Source organism: Bos taurus, chromosome 11 (genome assembly GCF_002263795.3).
Source record: "Bos taurus isolate L1 Dominette 01449 registration number 42190680 breed Hereford chromosome 11, ARS-UCD2.0, whole genome shotgun sequence".
In the NCBI taxonomy this organism is placed as follows: domain Eukaryota; kingdom Metazoa; phylum Chordata; class Mammalia; order Artiodactyla; family Bovidae; genus Bos; species Bos taurus.
In genome coordinates, this window is record NC_037338.1 from 97,950,596 (window position 1) to 97,970,281 (window position 19,686).

A 19,686-nucleotide genomic window follows, 5' to 3' on the forward strand; every position below is an offset into this window, starting at 1 on the left:
GCCAGGAGGTCCAACAGGGGAAGCACCTGGCAGTGGTGCTGGGTACCTGGGCAGTGGGTAAGGCTGGAGCAAGGACTTGGACCAGGTCTATGACTCCAGAAGCAGAAGTGCTGACCACGAGGTCAGCCATCTTTTGGCTTGTTTGGCCCCAGCACTCGAAAGCACCATCCACTCACTTGAGCTTCACAGTCATCCTAGGAGTCAGGCAGGGTGAGTAGCGTGAGTCTTCCATTTGCCAGAGAAACTGAGGCTCAGAAGAATGATGTGACTTGCCCAAGGTCACGCCATGGGGAGATAGGACCGCGGTTCTGGATGAAGGTCTTTGTCCTGCAGCAGTGCTGTTCTGCTCAGGCCCCCGGGGCAGGTGGAACCACTGTTGCTCTGTAGATAAGGAGCTTTGCCTTCTTTCTTCCTTTCCATTTTCCAGTATGATGTGTCAGTTGAGTGTAGTTGAGAGTAAAAGCGCGACATTCCCGTCGGAGAAAGCGAGGCACCTGCTGGATGACAGTGTCCTAGAGCCCCGCAGCCCCCGCAGGGGCCTCGCCCTTGCCTCCTCCTCCGCCGTCACCAACGGACTCTCCCTCGGTAAGCGTCCCCGGCCTGCACACGGCAGCGGGTGGGCCACGGCCCGGCGTGTCTGTGTCTGTGTCCGTCACTGCAGTGCCCGGGGGCCCCGCACCCCACCCCCGCATAGAGGGCTCCCTACAGGCATCGCCAGGGCCAAAGAGGCCTTTGCTTCCCGGTCTCCACTTCACAAAGGGCCATGGGTCCTCATCCTGCCAGTGGCTCTGAGAGGGGCAAGAAATAGGGGACAGACACGTACCTGAGACCCACTGTCCTTGGCAGGCGACTGCCAAAGCCTTGTGGCTGCTGCCCCCGCGGGGCTCCGTCCCTGGGGAGCCACAAACCCTGGCCCACAGGGCAAAGGAGGAGATTCTGCCTGGGGACAGCAGCAAGGCGGCCCCGGGGTGCTCCCCATGCGCTTGTCTTCATACCAAGAAGCCAAAATAAGGGAGGATGAAAAATTGACCTTCTGGGATGAAAATGTATGTCTGAACTCCAGCCAGAAATGGTGCTTATATCAATAGAAAGACAGAGGCTGAGCTGCTGGGGCCAGGGTTGGCAGGGGTGGTATCAGACCTAAGGGTGGCAGTGAGCTCTGGTCACAGGCCCAGCCCCTGTGGAGTCCAGGCCACCCGGTCATTTCTGCCGTCAGACAGGTGTACTGTCCACTGCTGTCCTTTCAGTGTGCCATGCTTCTGTAGTCTGTGTGTCCATGTGTCTGTCCTAACAGGGAGCCCTCCCGGGGCTGGCAGCAGGTTAGACAGAGGCCAGTAGGGTGGAGGGCCCCAGCGCATGGGAAAGAAGAGGTAGTACAGGCAGGAAAATCATGCGGGAATCTCGCATCCCGTGAAACGGGGCCAGTCTCTGAGGCAGCGTCGCCGCGAGGGGGCACCTGGCTCCCACTTCCTAGAAAGCATGTGACAAGCAAGGCCTGTGTCTGCTGTCCGTCCAGGGAGGAGATCCTCTCCTTGGACCCGGCCAGGGATTTCTGCCAGCTCGGGACAGTGTAGCCCAGGCTTCCTAGGTGCGCCTGGGGAGAAGAGTTCAGGGTCTGTGAGTTGGGGAAAGGCTGGATTAAACCAGGGCAGTAGGTCTCTTCCCAGAAACTGGACCATACTGATGGGCATCGTGGGTCTCCCAGGAGGCAGCTGAGCCCGAAGGTTCCCACACTGTCTGGGCCGGAACCCTCCTCCTTGGAGAATCCCATGGGGTGGGGTTCTGAACCTGCGTGGGAAATGCCGGCCCGAGAGCATTGGGCTGAGCAGTAGAACAGCTCTTTTACATCCAGGAAACTTTCTGAGCTGTGCCTGAGCCCAAGCCTTGCTATTCCTGAGACAGAAACCAAGTCAGACGCTGTGCTGTCCGGCATCCAGGCGGGAGATCCCCAGGCGCTGCGGCTCTCAGCTTCTCCACTCCGAACACTCAGAGGTTTTTCTGTTTGGAGCTGGAGCCTGGGAGCTCGCTGCCCTGTGTGCCTGTGCCCTGCTTGAGACTGAACTGGTCCTTGTGTCCTGGAACTGCCAAGGGGCCTGGGACCTCCCCCTCTTTCTCCCCACTCGCACTGCCCGGCTGTGGTGCCAGCAAGGCAGCCCAGGCAGAGAGGGCAGAACCCAGGCGCCTCCAAGGAACATCTCTCTGCTTCCTTGTGGCTGAAGCTGGGCCTTGGTGAGTCCCAGTCAGCCTCGGGGTGCAGGCCAGGGGAAAGCTGAGTCCTCTGTGTGCACACTGCCCCGGGCTCTGAAAGGGTGCTCCGTGGGGGCCTCTGTCCAGTGCTAGGTAGCTGCTCCGTGGCCCGCATTTAGTCCAGCCCTGACCTTTGGAGGGAGAAGTTGTCATCTGGCCCCTGGAGGGCAGGGGTGGAGCCTGTGGAAGACAGAGTCCTAAGGGTCCTGATCCCAGGGGACTGGTGTGTGGGCAGCCGCAGCGCTGAGCGGGCAGGGAAGGCAGAGGAGGGCCCACCTGGGAACCGTGGGACGGGGTGGGCCGAGTGTCAGAGCAGCAGCAGAGCAGAGCCCAAGCCACACTGACACCCCCGGGGTCAGGCGGTGTCCCTCCAGCATGTTCGTGCAGCTTGGGGCCTGGGCCCGGCGGAGAACAGGCCGCTCTAGTGGCCCCACTCCTGCGAGGCCGCCCCGCTCACTGATCTATGTTCCTTTTCCAGGCAGTAGTGAGAGCTCAGAGTTTAGTGAAGAGATGTCTTCAGGGCTGGAAAGGTGAGTGTGGCCTGGGCTGGGCCTCCCTCCCGGGGGAGTCGCTCAGGGGGGGCCCAGGGAGCTGGAGACCAGCCCCACCCTCCTCACCCAGCCTGTCGGGGGCTGCCCCATGGCTCCATAGGTCAGCGCAGCCCAGGGGCAGGGAGGCTGCCCAAACAGGATGGGCGTGGGGTGGTGGGTCCCGCCCCTTGCTCTGGCAGGACCCCTCATCCTCGGGTCCAGAGTTGTCCCAGGAGCCTCTCCCTCAGGCCGAGCTGCCAAGGAGACCTCCGAGCACAGATACGGTCTGAGATGTGGGTTCTCGAAAGCAGAAGCCTGACAAATGGGTCTGGAGATGGACATGTGGCTCCGCCTGGTGGGGTCTGAGAGCATTGCACCCCTCTGGCCACGGGCTGATACCCACCCTCCTGGGCGCTGGTGAGCCAAGGGGACTCTGCCCAAGGTTCCCTGCAGCCAGTCCGTCCACCCCAGGAAGTCCTCCCTGTGCCTCCCTCCTCTACATGCTGGCACTTTCTCTGTGCCATGCACCAGGTGGGCTCTGGGAAGACAGGGACCCTGGGAACAGGGAGCTCCTGCAACCTTGGCACCGCCGATGGTGACGGGCATTGTGGGGACTCAAGTTCTTGGGAGAGCGGGGGGCATCCAGTGACACAGAGGTATGCTTGCATCGTCCTGGAAAGTAGCCCCTCCTCTAGCCTGTGTACACAGGGGTCCACATGCACAGACAGGCACACACAGGCACACCCTCAGTTATACACAGCCACACCCACGCCCCTCCCGTGGTGCTCAGCCCCCACAATCATAAATGGTCAGAGAGGAGGTGCAGCCCACTGGCGCAGGGCAGGGGCACAGGGCAGAGGGATGGGATACGGGGACAGTGAGCTTTGTTGAGTGCTCCCCATGTGCCAGGCGCTGTCTTGGTCTCTCCCAGTCCTCAAGCCCTCCGGCACGGGGGTTAGCTGTAAGATGTCCCCGTTTCATATCTGTGGACAGCAAGGCGCAGACAGGTGGCGTGGTCCTGCCTCACCCACCCCTGCGGGGCAGAGCTGACCCACGTCCACCTCCCCCAACTGCAGGACCCACCTGGTCATCACCATGCCTCATCCAGAGCCTCTGTGACACTGCAGGGACTGGCCCCACGTCAGTCAGCCTGTCTGTCTGTCCTGGTGATACCCTAGGTGGGTGGCTGGGTTGGGGGAGGAGCTCCTCTTTCTGTCCCTCCCCAGGCCTCCTGGAGGGACATTTGCTGGGCTCTGATTTGGGGAGCATAGGCCCCCTCTCTGTGGGCCCGCTGCCCTCTCTCTGCCCACCCCAGCGGCGGGGCGAGAGCCAGACAGATAGCAGGCAGACATCAGATCTGACTGGCGGAAGTTTGACTCTTCTCAGCGCCAGTCAGGGGACTCCTGGGGCAACCCAGCGTCTCCCCAACCACACACAAGCCAACGAGGCGACAGTTATCCTGAATAGCACCCAGACCTGGACCTGCTCATGGCTCATTCATCCCTTCGGTCATTTACCCGTTCACTCATTCATCCCTTTATTTACTCATCCATTCATCTGTTCATTCATTCACTCCTCCATTCCTTCATTCATTCCTTCATTCACTCCTCCATTTGCTCACTCATTCACTCATCTGTTCTTTCCTTCGCTCACTCATTCATTCAAAGCTGTGTGTTAAGCAGGTGCTCCCTGCCAGACACCTCACTAGTCTCTGAGGGTGGCGGACACGGTTCCTGCTGAGCCCCCACGACTGAGATGGGAGCTGCCAGGGAGGAAGGGGGTGAGAGAATTCCTGCCTCAGGGACATAGTGCCGTGTTCCACTCAGAGGGGAACTCCACACGCTTTGGTGTTTCGCTTCTTTCTCTTCCACTTGGGATTTAGCGGTAGATTCAACTTAGAGCTTAGCGGTGGATTGACTCTGCATCTGAGTGTCTCTAATAGGTCATTTTGGAGAGCTCCCTGGCAAGCACTGTCACCCACGCAGCCCGCTGTGCAGATGCTCAGCCTGCCTCCAGGGCCCTCAGAACAGCACCCCACCCCCATTTCTCATCTACTTGGGACCCCGCTCTCAGTCCAGCCCCTCCTTCCTGAGGGGAACAGGAGACCACCTGCTTTAGAGATTCAAGGTGACCCTGATGATCCAGACACCAGGTACCCCCCCACCCCCCGTGGCCCAGCCTCCAGCCTCCACTGCTGTCCTGCACTGGCCTCTTCTCATGTCCCCAAGAAAGAGTCCACTCCCTCAAAAGCATGTGAACATTCGAGACTTTCTTAAAGACCCCACGGGAGAGTTGGAGAAGCTTTACCTCACCTTCGAAATCTTTGCAAAACATTGCTCTTTCTCTCACAGTGCAGTGACCACAAGTTCCCCTGGGCTCTGCCTACCTGGAGCCCAACCCACCAGACCCCCCTCCACCCTGGCCTCCCCCATGCCACTTTGCTCCTGCTCATTGAAGGGGAGCGGATTCCCTCTTCCCCAGGAACCAGACCTCACTCTTCCTGGGCCCAGAGGCCAGCAGGTGCACCCACAGAGCCTCCCCTCCTGGACCCCCGCCTGCTGTTCTCGGCAGACGCTGTAAGAATGCGCTCTCCCTGCATCCTTATACCTGCGTGAGGAGATAGTGACCTCGGAACCAGAGACAAGGGTGCAGGAGAGGGCTGGGCCACAGGGGAAGAGGTCCTAGTTCTCCAGTCCCCAGAGGCAAGGCAGGGGCTGGAGGGGAGGCACCTTGCCCCACAGCCCTGAAACTTACAGGGTACAACCTTCAACTCACTTGCCCACCAGTCCCCCAACCCTAGTGACAAACTTGGCCTTGGCTAGGGAGACACATGGAAGCAGATGGGAGGATGCGTGGCAGGGAGGCCCAGGCCAGTGACCACCCCCCCACCACCAGTACATACCCCTCCATTGGTCTGAGGCCATATCAGTCAGCCTGGAGGCCATGTGAACGGACAGGCAGGATGGTTCTTATTGTCTGGCTAAGGGGGTGGTCATGTGGCCCATTTTGTGAGTGTCTCTCCGGGTTGGGTCACACTCCTGGATATTTCAGCCTCGGGGCCCCAAGGCGCCCTTGGGCGATCCTCTGCAGTCCAGAGCTTGGACTGAAGTGGCCAGTCTTAAAGAGCAGGCGTGTTGGAGCCCCCAGTATCCTGGGGACCCTCTGGGCTGCTCTCTGTGGGAGTGGGCCAGGTGTGGCCAATGGGTCCTGTTCCTGCTGGGCCTGTGGAATGGGGGTTCAAGGGTCACTTCCGAGCTCTGCTCACCTCCTGTCCCTCATCCAGCTCAGCCTCAGCGAGTCACAGGCTTGGGTGCTGGGGAGGGATGGGAAGAAATGAGAGCCCGGAAGTGGTCAGACCCTGGGTGGTGTGGGTCATTTCTTAGCCCTCAGAGACCCCCAAAGACCCTCCCCTATCGTCAGGGCCCAGAATGAGGACAGAGTGGTGGTCCTGGCTCAGGGAGCTCCAGGGAACCAGAGGCCAGAGAGTCACTGGGGAGGGGGCAAGCGTGGGACCCAGCTTATGTCCCAGACCTGCTGTTCTCTCACCTCAGGCATCCTGGGAGTGGGACAAAGGCGAGAGAGCCCCGCATCACCTCTGCCTTCCCAAGGAGGGAGGGGGCGGCCCTGGAAGGCATTTTCAGCGCAGCAAGTCCTTGATAAATTGAAACTCCATGATGAATTGAAACGTAGGGGCTGTGGACATTGCCCCAGGCTGGCCTCGAGCCAACCTCAGGATCCTCACGAAGGGGAAGGAGAGTGGGATTGTTAGGCAGGCCTGTCCGGAAGGGGTAACAGCTGCTTCTTTGTGCCTGAGTAGAACAAGAGTATCAGCCCAGGAGTTAAACATTTTAAGTGAGGCTTTTAGAGAAAGCAGAGTGGATGACAGGGATGAACACGTGTGTGTGTGTGTGTGTGTGTGTGTGTGTGTGAGAGAGAGAGAGAGAGAGAGAGAGAAAGTGCATGGGATCATTCATCTTGGTTATCTCTGCTTCTAGAGTTATTGAGTGAGTTTCTTTTATTTTCTTTTTCTGTAGTCTCCAAATTTTCTACAAGTGGTAAATGTTTCTCTTTCACCCAGGAAAAAGTAACATTTAACTTTTTTAAAACAGGACATGATCAGAAAGGCTTATGGGTCACCTTTTAAGGGGTAAAATAGGAAAGCGCGTCACAAAGTTCATTACGAAATACTCAGCCTCCTGTCTCCTCTAGCCTGTGAGGAAGAGCCTTCTCACGGGACGAACTGGCCAAAATACGGGTGGTGGAAAGCCTGGGAGGCAGAGGGGCCCTTGGAAGAAGCCCCCTCTGGAGGGAGAGGGAAAGGGAGCAGGTGAGGAAAGTGCACCGCCCCTCGCCCCCGCCCGGGCCTCCCTCCCAAACCCCGCCCCGGCCTCCCTCCCAAACCCCGCCCCGGCCTCCCTCCCAAACCCCGCCCCGGCCTCCCTCCCAAACCCTGCCCCACCCCGCCCGCCCAAACCCCGCCCCGGCCTCCCTCCCAAACCCCGCCCCACCCCGCCCGCCCGCCCAAACCCCGCCCCGGCCTCCCTCCCAAACCCCGCCCCACCCCGCCCGCCCGCCCAAACCCCGCCCCGGCCTCCCTCCCAAACCCCGCCCCACCCCGCCCGCCCGCCCAAACCCCGCCCCGGCCTCCCTCCCAAACCCCGCCCCACCCTGCCCGCCCGCCCAAACCCCGCCCCGGCCCCACAAACCTCCGCCCCGCCCTCCCAAACCCTGCCTTCTAGGGGAGGGGGAGGCTGCAGCAGGGGGCTGGTCACAGCTCACGGCCAGGGTGGGAGACAGATTTGGTCGATACGCCAAGTGCACAGAAGGTCGGGAAGAGGACATGATGGCAAAGTCTAGCAGGGGGAATCGAGTCAGACGGCGGGTTCAGGGGTGACTTCTGTAGAGATGATGGTTCAGCAGAAGCCCAAGGACACCAAGTGAAAAGGACTAGAGTGGGCCCTCGAGGGCGGGGGTCGAGGGACCTGAGGAGGCTGCGAGGCCTGAGCCATGTCCTGGGAGGAGAGGTGGCCCAGCGATGCTGAGCATCCCTGAGTCTCTGCAGGAGCAGTAGGGCCCGCGATGAACCTGGTCTCTGGAGTTCTGGGTGTGCCTCTGCAGGGGGAGGTCATGGTGGCTTCTGGATGTTGTCAGCCGTGTTGGGGGAGGGGGAGGCTGAGGTCAGGGCTGCTTGCGCTCTCGGTGACCCTGGGCATGTCTCTCAACCTCTCTGAAACTTGGATTCCCCCAACTCTACAGGGAGGATGCTCACAGGAAGATCTGGGCATGTAGGTGCAGTTGCTCCGTCAGGGAACTTACTTTGGGATGTGTATGAACTTCACTCGGTAGGAACCTCTTGTCAGCAAGCAAGCGATCCTGGAGTCTAAGACTGGGTAGGGTGAAGAGAGAGTCCCCCACGTGGCAGTTCAGTCATCCTGGGATGGATGAACTGCAGTGAAGGCAGGTGTCCACATGCCTGCCAGCCTCTAGGGTGACCAAACTGTGGGGAAGGCACTTGTAAGAGGGAGCTGTCGACACTTGGGCCCACAGGTGCTCTGGGGTGTAGAGGAGATTCGATAATGCAGATTCTGCCTCTCTCTAGCCTCTGTACTCTCTTTAGCCTCTGAAATCTCCCAGCATCCTCTGGGAGGTCCCAGGAAAATGGAATCATGGCAGCAGAGCCCCAGGCCTGCCACTCCCAAGGTAGAGCCTTTGAAAACAGTCCTCTCCCTCCTGGAGAAGGTTAGGGGACTCTGGCAGATGCCCTGGGATGGGCCAGGGTTCAGGGGTGCCTCTTGGGCCCCAAACTGCCATGTGTTGGGAAAGGGAGGCAAGGTTCTGGGGGGTGATCCTGGAGGCGAGGGGTTCACTTCGACTGAAGTGCAAGCATAAGGGTGATGTTTCAGGATGACTCTCACCAAGGGCCTCGCTGCCCCACCCCCACCCCACCCCATCCCCCTGTGGCTGAGGCCCAGGAGCCCCACCCCGAGGCTCGTGTCCCTCACCTGCCCACCCCTCAGTCTGGTTTCCCAGGCCCATCCCGCTCTGTGCCTCCATTCTGCTGCTCTGCCTTGGGTGGAAGCCCAGCTGGGTGATGCGCCAAGCTTCTGCTTTTGGTTCCCCCCAAAGGTGCCATCGCTTGCCTTGCTCTCAGCATCAGGCACTGAAGTCTGGCAAGCAAGTCTCCACCCAGGAGCTCAGGCTCCTCTGGGAGAGAAGAGTGGGCACAGCCCCTGACCTTTTGATTGACCCTGTCCTTGGGCCCTGCCAGCTAGCTGCCACGGCTTCCCAGGTAGCTGAGAAATCTCTGCCCACGACCTCTGTGTCCAGCACCTAAAGTCCCTCAGGGTCGGGACCTGCAAGGTGGGCAGGCCCCTCCTTCCATCTCAAGTTACTCTTCTCTGTGCATATCTACTGTGCTCTCCGCTGTGTCTGCAGCCCAGATTTCTAGACCTCTCAGATCACATTAGGGATGATGCCTCTTAGCTTCCAAATTTACATGTTAGAGCTTCACTGAGCTGCAGAGCCTGACTGTCAGCCTCTCCTATCTGATTCCTCATTGCCAGAGTTAAACCTGATTGACCTGGCTTGGATCAGGGGTTGTTCTGTCCCCTTACTTAAGCATCCAGTACAAATACAGCTCCTAGGGACCCACTCAGTGGATCAGGGACACTGCCTAGAGAAGAATTTGACTACCAGGCAGCAAAAGTCCTTTAACAAAAACTACTGGAAGGGAGTCCCAGAGGACTCAGCCTGGACAACAAGTGGGTGACCTTGTGAGCCCCCGACACCGGGGTCGGGGCTGGACCGAGCATGGGGAGGGGGCTGAAGAGCTGCTGGGGATGCCAGCCCACCCGGGCCTCCCCTGCCCGTCTGGGAGCTGCTGATGGGCGTTCATGGTCTCCTAGGCTGGAGCCCCCTCCTCAGGCTGGCACGGGCTCAGGAAGGGCAGGGGTGGCCATGGCTGCGTGGCCTGTGTACTGGTGCTGGGTCTCTGGGGCTCAGCAGCTGATGGAGGAGGCATGCAGGGAAGGGCAGGGAGGCAGTGGTGGGCTTTAGCTGGTTTGCCCAAGCTCGGTTAGTGCCTCCTCGTGGAAAGAAAACCCCAGGGGCCCGGGAACACTGTGACCATCATCAAGGGAGCACGAGGTATCTCATGGTGCCTGTGTGTCGGGGCTCAGCATCTCTGCTTGGTGAGAGTTGCAGAAAGCCTGCAGAGCAGAGAGCCTGCTGCAGATTCCCTCCAGGGGGCTGTTAGCCGGAGGACATGTGTGGTCCTTAGCATGGCTGTGCAGACTCAGGGAGGCAGCTTCCTGCCTGCAGATGAGGATGAGTCATTAGGAAGTGGCCAGGGCCAAGCTCTGGCCCAGTGGGCAAGGGTTTGCTGGTGCAGGTGGACACTGCTGATGGACAGCATCGTGTGGACCCTTCCACAGGACACCTGACCAGGGTCTCTGTATGTAAGATAGAAGAACGGGGGAGGCGGTGTGCTACTTCTGCTAAGACAAGATTACTGAGGCCTCAATGTGATTATTATCCAAGGCTCCTCCCTGCTACCCATTCCTGGACCAGCAACAGGGACTCAGAGCTTTATGAAATCTAACCCCTGAGATACCTAACACCTAGTGTGTGTTGAGGGAAAGCTGCCTTTCAGACCTGTCTTGGCCGCTCTGAATTCTCAGGATACTCTTGGTCCAGACAGGCCCCTGGCTGCTTCCACCTCATTGGCACCTCCCATCTTTCTCTTCCCAGTGTTGTGACCTTGGGCAAGTTACTCCACCTCTCTAAGCCTCAGACTCCTTATCTATAAGGCGGGATAAGAACAGTGCCTGCCCCTCAGTGCTGTGATAAAACAGGATAATGACCCAGGACTGCTTAGCATCTGGTACTCATCATCCCATCATCACCATCATCCCATCATCTTTATCCTCCTCCTCTTCATTGTCATCTTCTTGAACACCCTTTGGAACTGAGGTTCTGCTTGGTTGTGAGCCCACATCTTCCCCCAACCAAACTTCCCATGAGGAAGGTGGCCAACTGCAGGCCTCCACCCCACCAAGATCTGTCCCCAAGAGGGGCCCGTAGAATGGCCTTCCTGAGATGCATTCTGTTCAGCCACTTGTTCCCAGCGTGCTGCTGGAAAAGGTGTCTGTGATTCTAGAGTTGGGAGCTCCCTGTGTCAGTTGGAGAGTCCCATGATTTCTGGAGTTCACTAAATACCTCTGCCCACTGGTTTTGCATTTTCTGGTCCTGAACATTCAAATAACATTCTCAGAGCAGGGATGTGATCAGATGGTCTGGTTCCAGTGGCTGAAGATCCTGGCTCTTCTGTACTAGGCCTAGCCAGAGCCAACCCACCTGTCACAGCCCTCCTCCAGCCTGGCAAGGCTTGCCTTGGGCGGAAAGGCCAGCCACCACCCTGCCTCTAGTCTCCTAAAAGCTGGCCTTGGCAAAAAGTCACCATTCCACTGCCCTTCAAGGCCAGGGTCATTCCCCAGGCTCCAGGCAGAGTGGGCTCTGACCCCCGCCCCCCCAACCCCCCGACTTGGAGCAGCTTGACTGACAGGGGCACTCGGCTTCCTGTGGGAAAGACATCCTCCCTTTGTGAGCACATGTGTCCCCATCCCTAATGACAGGCCAGTAGGTGGCTACCCCTCCTGGAGCCCGTTTCCTCATCTAAGACAGGGTGAGAACAGTGCCCTCTCCCCCCACGGAACTGGGAGGAGCAGGGTGAGAGAGCACTCAGCCATCTCATGGTAAGCAGGTGATCGATGGCAGCTGCTCTTAAGTGCCAGGCAGCCCAAACCACCAGGAGAAGACTGTCGGGGGGTCAATGGACCTGGCAGGTGGCCCCACCCCAGGAGACCCAGGGTCTAAGAATCTGTGGTCATCCCGCCTCTCAGACACTGACAGAGCCCGTTCACCGTGTGCTGTGGCAGAAACCTGCAAGAAGGGTGCCTCTGAGAACAGAAGGCCAGGGAGCCACCCACAGGATGCTGGCTCCAAACACGACCCAGTCCTCCTGGCAAACTCCTCCAAAGGTGACAGCTCAGCCTGGCTCCCACCCTGAAAAGTGTGGAAGGAGCCTGGAGAGTTGGTCAGACCTGGGTTCAAACCCTGGCTTTGAATGTGCCTCAGTTCAGTGTTTTCACATAACTGAGCCTCAGGACCCCGTTCGGCGATGCTAAAACAAAGCTCCCCTGAGATAATCAATGGCCTGATGCATAGCAGCGGTCACTCACTAGTGACTCTCCCACGAGCTGCCCCAGTGACCCCCGGCATCCCTGCACATCCCACCAGTCCACTGCACTCTGGGTCACCTCACTCCTTCAGGAGGAACAGGAGGAAAGACTGCTTAGAAGGCTAAACTGGTTGGAAGATGCAGGTCTTAAAGTAGAAAGAAAAGTGAAGTTGCTCAGACGTGTCCAACTCTTTGTGACTCCATGGAATGTAGCCTTGGGCTCCTCCATCCATGGGAGGACAGAAGTCTTTAAAGCCCTCTATCAATAGTCAGTCCTTCCAGCCATGGATTGTCTCACAAAAGAGGAGAAGAGGCGGCAGCGCCCACCACCACATGGCCCTGTTTTGGAACAGTCCACTGTCGTCATACATTTCCTGGGATGCCAGGAGCAAAGATTCATGAGAAGAAATGTGGAGAAGAAGGGGCCAGAGGATCCAGCTCTGCAAAGGGAGGCTCCATCCTCAACTCCAGAGAGATTAGAGCTCAGAGCAGCAATGCACATCAAACCAGGGGGCATCCTCTGGGCCCAGGAGTGTTGCTGCAGAAAAGTTCACTGTCAGACCCTGCCCTGCCTCATAAGGAATCCTGGCCATGGCTGGGAGAGAGGCAAGCCCGGAGGCAGTCTCTAAGCCCCTGCGCTGCCTGCTCAAGCACAGGGCTGTGACATGCCATGGTGTCACACCCAGTTGTGAAGAAAGAGAGGAGGCACTCTGGCCTGTGGGCCAGGGGTTGAAGGTGCCAGGGCCTCTGAGTGCACGGTGGGGGCGGGGTGGGCCTGCAACCATCATATCATGAGGGTTGGCTGGGGAAAGGGCTGAGACTCATTACGCTTGAGGACTTGGGGGACCGAGCACGTGCTGCAGCTCTTTGTCACCTACAGAGGAGTGGCTGACGGATGAGAAGGACAGGGTCCCAGGGCAGTCGACCTGGATGACCATCAGGCTCCCACCAACCTTGAGCTTGGGCCTCTGGAAAGCAAACCCAAGATTGTCGTCAAGAACTGTTCCTTCTTGAGCAGAGGATGGAGGGGCAGGGAGCAATGCAGCCACCCCTAAGAGGAACCTGAGCTCAGAGATGGTGTGATGCACCTGCGGTGATGAATGAGGACGTCCCCATACCACCCAGGTGTCCAATGCCACAGGGCAACGTGCAGGAACCTGGGACTGGCAGTGGACAATAGAGGGAATAGTTGAAAAGAGAGTGTGGACCTTGTCTGGCTTTATAAATTGAGTTGCATCATTGTTTGGCCAATGGAGGGCTATAGCCCAGGGACAGACTATTAGTGAAACAGTTTAAATAAGATAGGAGTTACCTATTGGGCTTCCCTCATAGCTCAGTTGGTAAAGAACCTACCTGCCAAGCAGGAAATGGGGGATCAATCTCTGGGTTGGGAAGATCGCCTGGAGAAGGGAATGGCAACCACTCCAATATTCTTGGCTGGAAAATCCCATGGACAGAGGACCCTGGTGGGCTGCAGTCCACAGGGTCACAGAGTCAGGCACAACTTAGCAACTAAACAGCAGCAGCAGCAGACCCCTGCAGAGGTCAGGAGAAGACTGAGAACCAGGTAGACACAGGAAGTCATTCTGCTAAGAGAGGAAAGGGCAAAGAGAGAGAGATGGAAGCCTGACCCCCAAATAGGTTCAGCTCCCTACCTGCCCTGGACGCTACACCTTCCCCTGGAAAGGCTCACTGCAGGGGAACTACGGGTGAGAAAGAGGCCAGATGGGAGCCCACGGAGGGTTCTGGAGCACCAACTCTTAGACCCTGAAACGGATCACAGAGCAGGTTTGCTGGGGACCGTCTGGGGCCAGCAAGGAGCCTGTCCGATGGAAGTTCAGTTCAGTTCAGTTCAGTCGCTCAGTCGTGTCTGACTCCTTGTGACCCCATGAATCACAGCACGCCAGGCCTCCCTGTCCATCACCAACTCCTGGAGTTCACTCAAACTCACGTCCATCGAGTCGGTGATGCCATCCAGCCATCTCATCCTCTGTCGTCCCCTTCTCCTCCTGCCCCCAATCCCTCCCAGCATCAGAGTCTTTTCCAATGAGTCAACTCTTCGCATGAGGTGGCCAAAGTACTGGAGTTTCAGCTTTAGCATCATTCCTTCCAAAGAAATCCCAGGGCTGATCTCCTTCAGAATGGACTGGTTGGATCTCCTTGCAGTCCAAGGGACTCTCAAGAGTCTTCTCCAACACCACAGTTCAAAAGCATCAATTCTTCGGCGCTCAGCTTTCTTCACAGTCCAATTCTCACATCCATACATGACTACTGGAAAAACCATAGCCTTGACTAGACGGACCTTTGTTGGCCAAGTAATGTCTCTGCTTTTCAATATGCTATCTAGGTTGGAACGGAGGAATTCAGTAGCACCTGGTAGATACTGATGCTGGTAGATACATGCCCCGCCCCCTCTGCCCTGGACCAACACGCAGGACAGCCCACAGTTCTGTGTCCATAAGTGTACACATTTAATTGGATTGACCATGGAATATTGGGACTTTACAGGCACAACTGAGCGACTTTCACACTCACTCAGTGTTTTCTCTCAACCTCACACTGGGATGAGGGGTGTGCCCAGATTTTAGTCATCCCCTTGTCACTGGAAGAAAGCTGAACACTTAAGGCTGAGGAAGCACTTACCTGGAGACTTGGGGACCCGCACTGATGGAGGCTCCAGGGGTGTTGTGCTCCAGGTGTACCCCGGATGTGTTGCAGTGTGAACGAGGAGGCCAGGGGAGGAGTTGGGGCTGAGGTTTCTGGAGCTCATGACCACATGGTCTGAGATGCCCTCGCCTCTTCCGGAGGGACTCGTTTTCCCAGGCTGTTGCTAAAACTCAGCTCCTTTCCTCTGAAGCAGGGGACGTCTCTATGCCACGCTGGGGCCCAACTGGCGCGTTCCAGTCCGGAATTCTCCCAGAACCCGGAGCTGCGTCTACAGGTACTCATTTACTCATCTGATCATGTACTTGACAAGTAGTTCCAGGGCGCTTGCTGGGCGCCAGGCGCTGTGTTCAAGGCTGCCGACGAGACGGATACAGCCTCTGCCTCGGTCCATGGGGCTGAGACAGAAATGGAATAGAAAATCATGGGTGCCGCTGGTCCAGAGAGGAGGCTAACCTGGAGAAAAGACTGGAAGAGTGATAGGAACTAGCCAGATAAAGGGAAGGGAGGCGTTGGGGTAAGAAGACCCACAGCCTAAGGATAGTCCATGGGGCCAGGAGGCAGGAGGAGCAGGGTGGTTCCAGGAGTGAAGGAGAGTCCAGGTTGTAAGAAGTGAGAGACGGGAGAGGGCGCCGGGTGAGGCCAGAGAGGTGGACCAGAGCCAGGTCCAGCAGGCGGTGAGGAGAGTGGTCGCAGAGGCTCTGGAGGGGTTGCATGAGGGAGGGGGATGGAAGGGGTGAGGGATGGAGAGGGAAGGGAGTGGCAGGACCCAGGTCATCCTGGCTGCGGTGTGCAGAGCGCATGGAAGTCAAGAGTGGACGCAGGGAGGCCAGAGGAGAGGGTCGGGAAGTTGCTCAAAGGATGACCAAGTTCTGCTGTAAGGTGGGGGGTGGGGTGGCTGAGCTGGGCAGTCCTGCATATTTAGGGCATGAGATCAGTGATTCTGGGATGCCGAGGGATAGCAGCTTGGCTTCGGTGGGGCGTTGAAGGAGGTGCCATCCAGGGAGCCAGGGAGCCGAAGCCAGGGCTTCGGAGGGAGGCCTGGACCGGCGCCGCACTGGCCCTCCTCACCTGCAGGTGGCGCCCTAATCCCCATGGCAGAGGCGGGAGAGAGGCGTCCTGAGGCAAAGGTGCGGGGCATGGGGTTTGGGGTCCCCCCATCCCCTTCCCTCCTACTTCCTCACTGCTCCTCCCAAGCTCCTGCCAACACAAGGAGGAGCGGGTGCTGCACGGTCCCAAGATCCGCAGCGGGAGAGGAAGCAGGATGCGGTGTGGGTGACGCTAGGAGCTGGGTTACAGGGAGCGAGCGTGGTCCCCAAGCCTAGAGCTGCTCAGCGCTCAGAAAGACAAGGGCGAGGCACGTTCCGAGCTGTGGGCAAACCCAGAGCCATCTTCCTTCAGGCTCTCTGTGGCCACAGAGCCCTCCCTCCCGGGCCTGGCCCAGCCCTGTTGAGTTCTCAGTCTGTGGTGGCATCCTGGACCTGGCAGTGGGGGGCCTGTTGGCCCCATGGGTGAGAGGGTGCCTGACCCCAGCTCCTCTGGGTGATGTCTGACCCATGTTCTCCCCCCACTGCCCAGCCCCACCGGTCCATGTATCTGTACACTGGGGAGCTCTGCGGCGACCCCCACCATGGAGGGGCCTCTGAGAAGGAAAACTCTGCTCAAGGAGGGACGGAAGCCCGCGGTGAGTGCAGAGGGGAGGGAGGGCGTGGGTTCCAGAGACAGGCCAACCAGGGTCCCAGCCCTGGCTATGCCACAGGGTGGGCAGGGCCTCAGTTTCCACATCTGTAAATTGGAATAAAATAGTCCCTACCTCCTGGAGGACTGGGCAGGAAGGTCATGTGTGTGGCCCTGCACAGAGCGAGCAGGCAGTGGACGTTGCCGTGTGATTATCTTGAGGGCAGGTGGAAGCCTGGAGGCCCCGGCAGTCAGGGTGGATGCTGTGCCTGAGATGGTCAGCACGGCCTGGGAAGTGCAGATCCCCTACCCGCTCAGCACCATCATGAAACATGTGGTGGGAAGGACAGGGACCAGGGATCAAGAGGTCTCTCAGGCTCCAGCACTAGCTGCCAGGTGCCAAACCCAGAGACCCCTGGCTCCATGACCCCTCAGCCCCTTGCAAAGGCCTCTGTTTTCATTCTTTGGGACACCCATGACTGGCTGCCCACAAACCTGCCTGTGAGCTGAGTCTCCAGGCTTCGTCTGCCAGTGTCCACTCTGGCCTCCCTCTCCGTCTCTGGTTGCTGTTTGCCTTCATCCACTGCCCATGAGGCCACTTGGAGATGCCCCCTCCCACTGATGCCCAGTGTGAAGATGCCAGGCCCGTAGTCTGGGGTCCGGTCTAAAAGCTCCCCATCTTCGGGTTCCAGGCAGTTCTCGGATGAGGAGAAGCATCTTCACCCCAGCCCTGGGCCACTCTCTGCCCCTGGACTCAGTGTCACACAGCACCCTGCAACGTGAGGCCCTGTACCTGGTCTGCTGTACAGACCTGCTTGCCACCCTTGTGTACCTACATCCAGGCCCCAGTCATCCTGAAGCCAGAGCGAGGCAATATCCTAAAAGCACTGTTGTCCCAAATGCTGGTTGGCCCACTGGTAAAGCGATGAAGGCAGTCCAGGGGGTCCTGACCCATAGTTTTGAACAGAATAGACTGGAAAATGTTGGAGTTTCTTACACATAATAAAGACAAGTATGGTTTCATGAAGCTTCTTTTGGTCAACACACAACACCATGCTTGTGTGTCGTACACACCTGGCGGGGGTGTCGTCAAAAAGGTCTGAAAGCCACTGCTTTCATCATCTGAGACAACGCAGCACCCCGGCCCCTACCAGTGTGAAGAGGAGCCCCCCAGGCTGTGATGCAGGGCAGTCTGCTGAACCTCTGTCCTTCCGCGATGGGATATTTGCTTCGCTTTTGCAGAACTGGCTTTTCCAAACCAATGAGTGGAGCCCCAAACCGGGGATTCCAGGCCTTATGCCTAGAGAAACAAAAGCTACACCAGCAGTTTGGCCCTGCTGGGCATCACCCCTTCTAGCCATAAATGCTTTCGAGGTGCTGCCATTCACCCTCAGCCAAGAGTGCCCATCACAGACGTTCCAGTTCTTCCACGCTGTGGTTTCCACTTGTCCATTTTTCCCCAGGACGTTCTTGGGTTCAGGTCACCCAAACTCACAGAAGTTATGCCTTGGCACTAAACATGGTGGGAAAAGGAAGGGCTCTGGGAGGAAAGGAGCCAGGGAGGGGAGGCAGGGCTGGGGCTGACGATCTGCTGAGGAGTCTCGCTGGCTGCTCGGGGCCCTGGAGGCGTGGCACCGAGGGGTGGAGGGCAGGGAAAAGAGGAGGCCTACGCTGGCCCCGCTCAGAAGAAGGGGCCACGCTTCCGCCCATGTGCCTGCGTCTCTAATCAGGCAGCCTGGGGACTCCACCCCTGCCACTTGTGACATTGTCACTCTGCCTCCCCTTCCTCCCTAGCTGTCTTCATGGACCAGGTACTGGGTCATACTCTCAGGATCCACCCTCCTGTACTACGGAGCCAAGTCCTTGCGGGGCACAGACAGAAAACATGTACGTTCCATGAAAGAACTCCCTGTGCTGGGCCTTCATGTAGTGTGAACTGCAAGGGGTGTGGGGGGAAGGTGGGGAAAGGTGGTGGGGATGGGAGGGAAGCTTGCCTGGCCCAGGTGGGCCTTCCTAGGGGAGTGGAAGGCACGGGCCTCCCAGCTATGCTGTTGTTCCCCTGCAGTATAAATCCACACCTGGTAAGAAGGTCTCCGTCGTGGGCTGGATGGTGCAGCTGCCCGACGACCCTGAGCACCCGGACATATTCCAGCTGAATAACCCCGACAAAGGTAGGTGGCAGGCCAGAGCTGGTGCCTGTAGCCTCTCTCTGCCTTGTTCCTTCTGGGGCTAAATGTGCGTTTTGAAATGCACAAAAGTAGGAACTTTTGAGGCTGCTGCTTTCCCTTCACGTTAGGTACTGATGTTCACAGGGTCCCATTAGTCCCTAAAAGCTGCTTAGACCGTGGTGGGTGTGTCCAATGAGCAGTGCGCATGGCAAGTGGCTGCAGGAATCCTTTTCACCTGTGGCTGCTGGGGCCCATCTCCCCTGGAGCTGTGGCTTTGGGGTCTTGGAATAAATAGCATCGTGCTGGATAAGGCAGTGACTTTGAAGCTGGAGGAGTCTGTTTTATCTTATGCATTTGACACATTATTCTGAGAAGGATCCACGGGCTTCCCCAGAGCCCAAGACACCATGGCGGGGAAAATGGTTGAGAGAGATAGGGGCGGGAGGGGCACAGAAGCCTCCTGATCCACGCGCCCCGACCTTGGCTGCTCCTGACCTTCCCCAAGGCAGTCACCCAGGTTCCCGCTTATCTTCACACCATGGGCAGACCCTCCCATGTGACCTTCCTCTCAACCAGTGGCCTTTCCACCACCAGGCAATGTTTACAAGTTCCAGACTGGCTCCCGGTTCCATGCAATCCTGTGGCACAAGCATTTGGATGATGCATGTAAAAGCAACAGGCCTCAGGTAAAGTCACCAAAGTCCTGCTTGTCACCTGAAATACCCTCTCCCACCCTCGGGCAAGGGTCCACAGAAAACACACCTTCCTCCTTCCCCCAGAGACTATCAGCGAGGCTCCCAGGGACTCTCTTTTGATCAGCTTTTCCCCATGAGACAGGGCACCCCCCATCTGGCTTACAACTAAGCCCAGCTTCAGACTAGAACTTTGAACCTGTCTCCCATGTCTTTGCTACTAAAGGAAACACCACAGAAACATCCCATCAGAGACAGGTGACAGGTGGGGTACTGCCCCATGGCTCAGGCTACAGCATCTATTGAGGTCATCCCCCTGAAAGTTGATTTTTGGGCATCCTCCAACCTGACCAAAGGGTCTCCCTGCCCCCCACAGCCCTTAGGAATAAGGATAATAGCTAACTTGTTGAGAGCCAGCCATGGCTGTTGGTGAGTGGGGCTCCCCACTCCTTGGCATATTTGAACCAATG

General features: G+C 58.0%; 1 protein-coding gene across 13 annotated transcripts in view; it reads left to right on the forward strand.

Moving 5' to 3' along the window:
- RALGPS1 (Ral GEF with PH domain and SH3 binding motif 1) overlaps positions 1–19,686 on the forward strand; it is a 302,633-nt gene that overhangs the window by 274,350 nt on the left and 8,597 nt on the right. For 6 of the 13 annotated variants that reach the window (XM_024999173.2, XM_024999164.2, XM_059891505.1 and 3 more), the window contains 7 exons: positions 428–585; positions 2,726–2,777; positions 14,873–14,956; positions 16,258–16,363; positions 18,151–18,243; positions 18,422–18,527; positions 19,119–19,210. In XM_024999173.2, the coding sequence (XP_024854941.1) occupies positions 428–585; positions 2,726–2,777; positions 14,873–14,956; positions 16,258–16,363; positions 18,151–18,243; positions 18,422–18,527; positions 19,119–19,210 (691 nt within the window). The remainder of the gene's footprint in view (positions 1–427; positions 586–2,725; positions 2,778–14,872; positions 14,957–16,257; positions 16,364–18,150; positions 18,244–18,421; positions 18,528–19,118; positions 19,211–19,686) is intronic. The other 7 variants (XM_024999174.2, XM_024999168.2, XM_024999180.2 and 4 more) reach the window with 4 other exon arrangements.